This window comes from Octopus sinensis, linkage group LG18 (genome assembly GCF_006345805.1).
Source record: "Octopus sinensis linkage group LG18, ASM634580v1, whole genome shotgun sequence".
Taxonomy (NCBI): Eukaryota; Metazoa; Mollusca; class Cephalopoda; order Octopoda; family Octopodidae; genus Octopus; species Octopus sinensis.
The window spans coordinates 38,098,159-38,106,823 of record NC_043014.1 but is presented as its reverse complement, the minus strand read 5'-3'; the positions used below and the strand labels follow the sequence as shown (position 1 = coordinate 38,106,823).

At 36.8% G+C, this 8,665-nt stretch overlaps 1 protein-coding gene across 3 annotated transcripts in view; it reads right to left on the bottom strand.

Moving 5' to 3' along the window:
• Window positions 1-5,688: 5,688 nt before the first annotated feature.
• Window positions 5,689-8,665, bottom strand: part of LOC115221798 (monocarboxylate transporter 14-like) — a 47,695-nt gene continuing 44,718 nt past the window's right edge. For 2 of the 3 annotated variants that reach the window (XM_036510892.1, XM_029792029.2), the window contains exons 7-8: window positions 5,951-6,076; window positions 5,689-5,858 (exon numbers count right to left, since the gene is read on the bottom strand). In XM_036510892.1, the coding sequence (XP_036366785.1) occupies window positions 5,737-5,858; window positions 5,951-6,076 (248 nt within the window). In that variant the 3' untranslated portion in view covers window positions 5,689-5,736. The remainder of the gene's footprint in view (window positions 5,859-5,950; window positions 6,077-8,665) is intronic. The other variant, XM_029792027.2, reaches the window with a different exon arrangement.

Here is an 8,665-nt window from a genome sequence, read left to right as displayed (position 1 = left end):
CCGAGGTCCTTTTACAATCTATATATTGACAGATACGTTTCGAGTTGAAATTGTATATCAGAAATGAACTCTGAATAATAGCTGAAAGAAATACTTAACCCCTTGATAACGGTTGACGCAAATATGTGATTACACTTTTGCTTGCGTAACCGCGGTTAACGTAAATATACGATGTAGAGCTGCCCTACATCTATCACGGACTTTTTTAGCGGCTGACGCATGTTTACGTTCGCTATCGTGTATTTTATCTCTTGGGGTGCGCACGCTCGCTCGCCGTCCCGTGTATTATCTTAGCTATTTTAGGTTACGTTCAAGTCATGAGACTAGCAGTAGACCAATGACATGCGGATACTTTACATGCATAATACCATGTTTTGAGTTGTACCACATGCAAGCTATTTTCTGAACTTGAGCAGAATAACTCGTGCATATCATATTATGATAAATAGTGGAGGCGCAATGGCCCAGTGGTTAGGGCAGCGGACTCGCGGTCATAGGATCGCGGTTTCGATTCCCAGACCGGGCGTTGTGAGTGTTTATTGAGCGAAAACACCTAAAGCTCCACGTGGCTCCGGCAGGGGATGGTGGTGATCCCTGCTGTACTCTTTCACCACAACTTTCTCTCACTCTTACTTCCTGTTTCTGTTGTACCTGTATTTCAAAGGGCCGGCCTTGTCACTCTCTGTGTCACGCTGAATATCCCCGAGAACTACGTTAAAGGTACACGTGTCTGTGGAGTGCTCAGCCATTTACACGTTAATTTCACGAGCAGGCTGTTCCATTGATTCGGATCAACCGGAACCCTCGTCGTCGTAACCGACGGAGTGCTTCCCATGATAAATAGTTTCACATAGTTCGTTTTCATAAACCTGTAGACGTAAATGTACGACGCTATGTTATTGTAACAGTGAACGTAAATAGAGGCGAGCTCGTTGACACTTGTGTGTTTGTGTTGCCTCATTAGATAAAAAAAAACCCGGAGCAGTGTCTCGCATGCTTCGGGTAATACCGGCGTCAAGGAGTTAATGGAATGACAAGCGCCTATATGAGATTGCCAATATGGAATTATACTGATTTCAAATTTTGGCACAAGGCCAGTAAGTCCAGAGAAGGAGGCTAGTCCATTGCACCGACCCCAGTGCTCAACTGGTACTTTTCATATCGAAAGGCGAAGTCGACCTCAGCAGAATTTGAACTCAGAATGTAGACGGATGAAACATAACTAAGCATTTTGCCCAGTGTGCTAATGACTCTGCCTATTTGCTGCCTTCCAATATGGAAATTATATTAATTTGATAATTATAGTTTCATCTATATATTCTTACAAGGCATTAAAACACTACGTTACCATATTAGCAACCCTAGTAAGTACTGAACTGGTAAATTCGTAAGAGCATTGTTTGGAACGAACGACTTGTAGTATTTTTGTTCCGGCTTTTTGCACTCAGAGTTCGAATCACAGTAATGTTGGTTTTGCCTTCTATCCGTCTGGGGCCAACAAATAGAATAAAAGATCATTAAATATTACGGTTGATTATAATTCATTTCTCTCTCTCTCTCCCTGCCTTCCCCCTCTCTCTCTTTCTCTTTCCCTGTGAAATGGATTTTGAGGGACACCTCGCAGCGTAACGTCTCTTGGAATCTGTGATATTAAACCGGAACAACCAGAACGACGTACAGTACAGAAATAGAAATGAAAAAGAAGCCAGTTATATGCATTGCTGCTTGTTTAAAATTAGTTCTATAGATCCTCTTTGGGTTCTGGTAATGTGAGATTAAAGCTAGAGGAATTCCTTACATTTTTAGACCAGAAATCTTGTATGCTAAGTAGGATCCTACGATGGTAATATGAACGTTAGAGATATTCGTGGTGATGGTGGGGTTGGTGGAGGTAGTGATGATGATGGTGGTGGTGGTGGTGGTGGTGGTGGTGGTGGTTCTAGTGTTATGGTGGCGTTGTGGATGTTAGCGAATTAATGATAATAACAAGAAGGAAGAAGGGGTTGGTGGAGCAAGATGTCGGAGTAGCAGTGATATGATGTTTTCGGTCATCGGAGCATCATTAAGGTTTATAGAATTTTGTGTGATGGAATCTAGATCAAGTGATGTAACTGAAACACGTCTTTATCCTAGATATATCCGCCATAGAACTAGAATTTGATGAAACGCTGGTTACATAACTCTTTATGATTGCGTATATACATTCATACATGCATGCACACACACACACACCACACACACATACGCACACACACACACAACACACACACACCCACATATATATATATATATATATATATATATATTATATATATATATATAATATATATATACATATATATAACGGGAGCTTTATGAAAATAACAAAAGACGAAGGCAGGTGGAGTACAAACAAACAATTGTATTAGTATGGCGCTCAGGAATAGAAATAAAACAAGTCTTTTACGTTTCGAGCCTACGCTCTTCAACAGAAAGATACACAGAAAAGAAACACGGAGAGAAACAAGGAGAGAAAAATATGCGTTCAGGAGCTAACGATTTAACATGGCGGTCTGATTTCGGCCAGAAGTCAGAGATCAGACGTTAGACGCAAGAGGGATAGTAGGGGAGATAACAAGGTCAACATGACCTCGCCCCAACATAAGGGTGCGTGTGTGTATGAGAGAGTATGTATGTTGCGTATGAAAGGTCGGACGTGTGTATGTATGTATGATGGGACTGTAATTGTATGGTCGTATGGTTTAGTGAAGTGGGTGGGAGGTGGGGAAAACCCATGTGGGGGTGGGTTCGGCTGGGGTTGGGGTAGAGTGGGGGTTGTGGGGAGAGTGAAGAAGGGGGAGAGAAGAGAGAGGGAGGAGTGGAGGAGGGAAGAAAGATGAGGGGGAGGGGAGAGAGGTGCTTAAATACTATAGGAGTGGTAAAATTCTGGAAACCAGAAATGCGTTTCCAAGCAAAAGATAGCAATTTCATCGTTAATAGTGACTTCACTAGAACTGTTACAACCCTGCATTTTCTCTCTCTTTCTCTCTCTCTCTCTCTCTCTCTCTCTCTCTCTCTCTCTCTCTCCGTCACATTCTCTTTCTCTCTCTCTCTCCCTATGTCCATCTCATTCTCTTTCTCTCTCTTCATCTACCTATGTCATTCCGTCAGATAGTTCATCATATATATATGTGTGTGTGTGTGTGTGCGTGTGTGTGCGTGTGTGTGTGTGTGTATATATAGTTATCGCCAAGCTAACATGGCAATCCAGAAAAATAGGACGAATGCTGTCGTTGATTACCTCCAAGAGGCCATTAGCCTCTAGCTAGCTATGTGACACACAACACTGTCCATTACAACGTTCGAACAGGGGAGGTCATCAGCTTACCCTTGCTGGTTCAGCAGCCACAGACTAGTTTCGGAGTATTTGCCCCTTATCAATGTGGAGTAGCCGAACCCAGCAGGCTATTGACTGTCTGTTCGAAGGTTTAATTATACATATTCAGTGGAACACAACCACTGGTTTTCAGAAATAGAAATACTATTATTTCTAAATTTCTCTAAAGGAGACTACGACAGCAGTACTGGATATTAATAGTTATCGCCAAGCTGCCGTACTTACCACACATCTACGCCTCCAAATACATACATACATGCATACATACATAAATACATACATACATACATACATACATACATACATACATGCATACATACATACATACATGCATACATACATGCATACATACATACATACATACATACATACATACATACATACATACATACATAGATACATACATACATACATACATACATACAGATAGACAGACAGTCAGACACACAGATAGACAGACATATAAAAACAACAGGCCAGATATCGGGTTGTGGGACCACAAAGAAACAATACGTTCTGTTGTGGAAATCAAATGCCCTCTGAAAACGAATGTGGTTGGAAAGATACAAGAGAAAGAGGACATCTAGGGACCATTGATAAGGAGTTTGCAAATTCAGTATCCAGCTTCAATCCTATTATTATTATTATTATTATTATTATTATTATTATTATTATTATTATTATTATTACAGCAACAGGATACATGCCAACCCGTTTGGAGCAAACATTGGCTGAACTTGAGGTCTAGAAGAGAGAATGTGAATCCTTAATTCATACGCTACAAACGATCCTGATATATGGGCCTATAAAAATCTGCAAGACCTTCTTAAGATTTAAAGGACGATGGTTAAAAGAAGGTACTTTCATTCACAACCTTGCTACAAAGGAGGTGGCCAGTCAAATTTTACTATGAATTAAAAAGACAAAGAAAACCTATACATACATACATATATACATACATACATACATACATACATACATACATACATACATACATACATGAGGCAAGCTGGCAAAGTCATTAGAATGATGGGTTGAATGATGGGTTGACTGCTGGTTATCTGCATACTCTGAGTTCAAATCTCACCGAAATCAGCTTTTTGTCTTTTCGGGGTCGATAAAAATATACTGGGGTCAATTTTTCTTCTCGGTTTCTCTTTGGAGAAAGTTAACTGCACTCAGACCTACAGAGGGATGTGCTCCAACTGATTTCAAACGCCTGTTACAGCACATATACCACTACTAGTATTACTAGTCTCCCAAGAGTTAAAAGCCTCCAAAACAGGGAAGGGGCTATCTATCTATCTATCTATCTATCTATCTATCTATCTATCTATCTATCTATCTATCTATCTATCTATCTATCTATCAATCTACTTGCTTGAGTGTGATTATTGACTGAAGTGTGTATTTTGATATTAATGTTTCTTTCCTGTTCCTCTTTATAGAAACTTAAGGAACAGAAGTATATAATCTTTGCATATATAAATTCATGACCAGACGTTGTGAAATAAGTGTAGAGGTCTGACAACTATAGCACCCGTTATGAAATTTTGTCTTCCTAAACAGCTGAACTCACCAAATGGGCCTGATTGTAAAAGACCTCCGCGTATCACAAGGCTCTTAACGGTTATACTTTCGATGGTTTTTGAGCGCTTCCATGGACAACGGAAATGTGTTCATTAGTAAGAATGAGATTGGACTTTAGAAAAACTTTTGAAAAGTTGATAAGAAACAGAAATGGGAGGGAAACTTGGATTGTTTAAAAGAAAGACGATTGTCACTCCTCTTTCAGTTTTGCTAATATCTGGAACGGAATCGTGGCGCGATGAAGTACAAACACGATAGAATGCATGAGTATATATATGTATATATATATATATATATATATATATATATATATATATATATATATATTAATGGAAAACCTCTATAATTGGCTGATGAGTGCTCAGCATTTTAAAACTGTTGTAATACAACATTTAATAAAATGATGTAGTACGAAACGATCGTACCAAATTACCGGAGTCATTCTTGTTGCTTATTTTGATTATATATATATCTATATGCATCCATTGTATCATATATCTTTACAGTCTAACAAATGACATATTATCCAAACTTTTAACGTCATTTTCCTTCCATTTTTACAAACAGGATATGATATACGAAGAAAAAAATGTGATTACGCCTCAAGTTTAGATGTTATAATCTCTATGTAACACACATATATATATATATATATATATATATATATATATATATATATATATATATATATATATATATATATATATATACATATATGTAGTTATGTATACGATTATCTTTGACAAAGATACATATACACACTTTCAACATCATTTCTTTCCCATTTTTCTCCTGATAATAATGATGATGGTAAAAATCTCGGCAAAGAAGTAAATTGCTCCATTCACGCGAAAAAGGACTGGAAAGGATTCTGTGGCATCATAGATCTTCCCTTAAAGAAATAAATAAATTTAAAACAAACTATCAATGTCACGGGTCACACAGAGAAGGACGTAGTAAAAGAAGAGGAGAATATATATTTACCAAATATTGGTGGGAAAATGGTGTATCCTATTCCGTTAAAGAACAATATAAGGCTAAATCCACTAGTGATATATTTGGAAGAAAATAGGTCAGCAACCATTGTGAGGCGAATAGGAATTACAGTTCCTGAAAAGAGAAAAGTAGGAAAGGAAATCGAATATGAAATATCTTAGGAAAACATCACTCAGATAGGGTTTCATACATATTATAAAGAGGGTTGCAAATCTCTAGTCATTTGAAATTATTCAAGTAATCTGTGGACAAAAACTCTTTGTATAGAGTGTTTGAAATCTAAAAGCAATAGGCAAGAGAGATAATTCAAATATGATCAGTAAATCGAAAGTTTTAGACTATTTAGGCTTTGCAGTTAAAGTAGATGTCTTTTAAAGCCAACTGTGGAAAATAACCGACATGATTCAATTTTATTAGATCTTCCTAGTAAAGGATATACTTCTTTTGTGTTAATACGGGATTATATGAACGCTTTCATAAACCAAATGATAATATCAAGTATATAAATGTAGTATCCAACCATCCACCGTCAACAATACAAGAATTAGTTTAGAATATTTCAATAAGAATATATAGGTTTTCTGTTAAAGAAATTTTTGAGTAACATGCACCCTATTACAAAACTGTTTTAGCTAGGAATCGTTACTGAGAGCAAACTGAATACATACAAGACACAAATATACACAATTCAGCCAATTCTTCCACTAATAATACACATTCACACCAACACAACGTTACGGTAAGCGAACAGACTCAGATCGAAAATACAGATCAAAAAGAATTGGTCAAGGCAATAAATTTCATACGAAAACACAGACTCACACAACACAATCATACTACTTCTCATAACACAATAAATTGTCCCAACCCTGTGCAACACACCAGAATAAATAAACAAACAACAAATATAAGAATCATGATGTATTCTGGTATAACGCAATCGACGGTTCGCTTGTTTCAGCGAAGATCACTTGGCAATTTTTTGCCGCTTTAGACAAATATTTCCTCAAATCAAATAGATATTATACTATTTTTAATAGACACATAGAATATGCACTGCATTAATAACTGAAAAATGAACTAACTGTTGAATAAGCTACCTACTCAAACTATATTTTATGACGGGCGAACCAATTCCGGCTCGATAAATATAAAAGACAGCAAATATATAAATCAAAATATCAGAAATTATATATCAACCAAAATGAAAAAAATACCCGCTGCGACCACATCGTGATAGTAGCAATAATAATGATAGAGCCAACACGGTAACAACGTCGGAAAATGAAGTCAGCACTGCCACATATACAACTAAATCTAATACATGTTATTGCAGAGAAAAAACAAAATGCCCAATGATGAACCTCTGTACGAGTACGAATCTTGTATATAAACGCTCGTACATAAGGAGAGGACCGTACGTTTACATTGGGGCGACGGCAGATTCATTCAAGAATCGTTATCGCAACCATGTCGCCAGTTTCAAGAACATCAACAAGAGGCATTCAACATCTTTGCCTAACTTTGTGTGGCGACTTATGAAGGATAAAATAAAATACGATATAACTTGGTCCATAATAAGGCACTCCCAATCGTAAAATATCCTTTCCAGGAGATGCAGATTCTGCTCCAATAAATCCCTGTCTATTTTGTGGACCAATGAGAAGATTATTAATAGAATTTCTGAAAGACTATCAAGATGCTTATAAATGCACTTTCGCACTTTGCAGTGAGGATGAATTTGAATAATCGTTAGTCGAAAGACATCTGTTGTTATGTCCTGTTATTATTTTTATTGTATTTTTTATTGTATTTATATTTGTGTAACATTGTCCGTTTTTTCCGTCCTCGTTTTTATGTACATTCGCTTCTTTCTTCCAAGGAATCTAATGCTCTTAGCTTAGATTTTCCTTGGGGCTGGCCAGATTGGAGCAATCTCAAGAATGATCAGCCGAAATTGCGAGGATAATCTGGTGCTCGACTGAAAAAAGAAAACTTCGAATGACCCTTCCTTGTTTTCTTTGTATCGTCTATCTGGATGTTTTGTTGCCCCTTTTTGTATCAACTAATTCTCCGGATGTTTTGCGTTCTTGTCCCAATTTTGCATTTTATATATATATCGGCGTCTGTACACGTTGTTCTCTTATATATATATATATATATAATATATATATATATATATATATATATATAAAGGGAAAGTTTACGAAAATAAACAAAACACGAAGACAGGTGGTGTACAAAACAAACAGATGTATTAGTATAGCGCTCAGGAATAGAAAAAGTCTTTTACGTTTCAAGCCTACGCTCTTCTACAGAAAGGTACACAGAAAAAACAAGGAGAGAAAAAATGTGTGTAGTGGCTAACGATCTTTCATGGCGTCTGACTCGGACGTATATAAACACATACATACATACATGCACGTACAGTATACAGTAGAAATTATGTGTGCAAACACATATACAATTGCTAATTATATTTAGAGTTCCGCCTAGGCTTTCATAATCCAATCTGCCTTTTCTACAGTCGTTAATTAACTACTATGCTGATTAGTATAACCAAATTTAAGCTACAGGGCAAATGTTGGGAAAATAAGGATAAATTAAATATAAACTTGTTAGTATATGCATATATATATATATATATAGTTAATCCAAACCTGAAAACACAAAGAGAAAACACAACAACGCGAGGACGTGGAA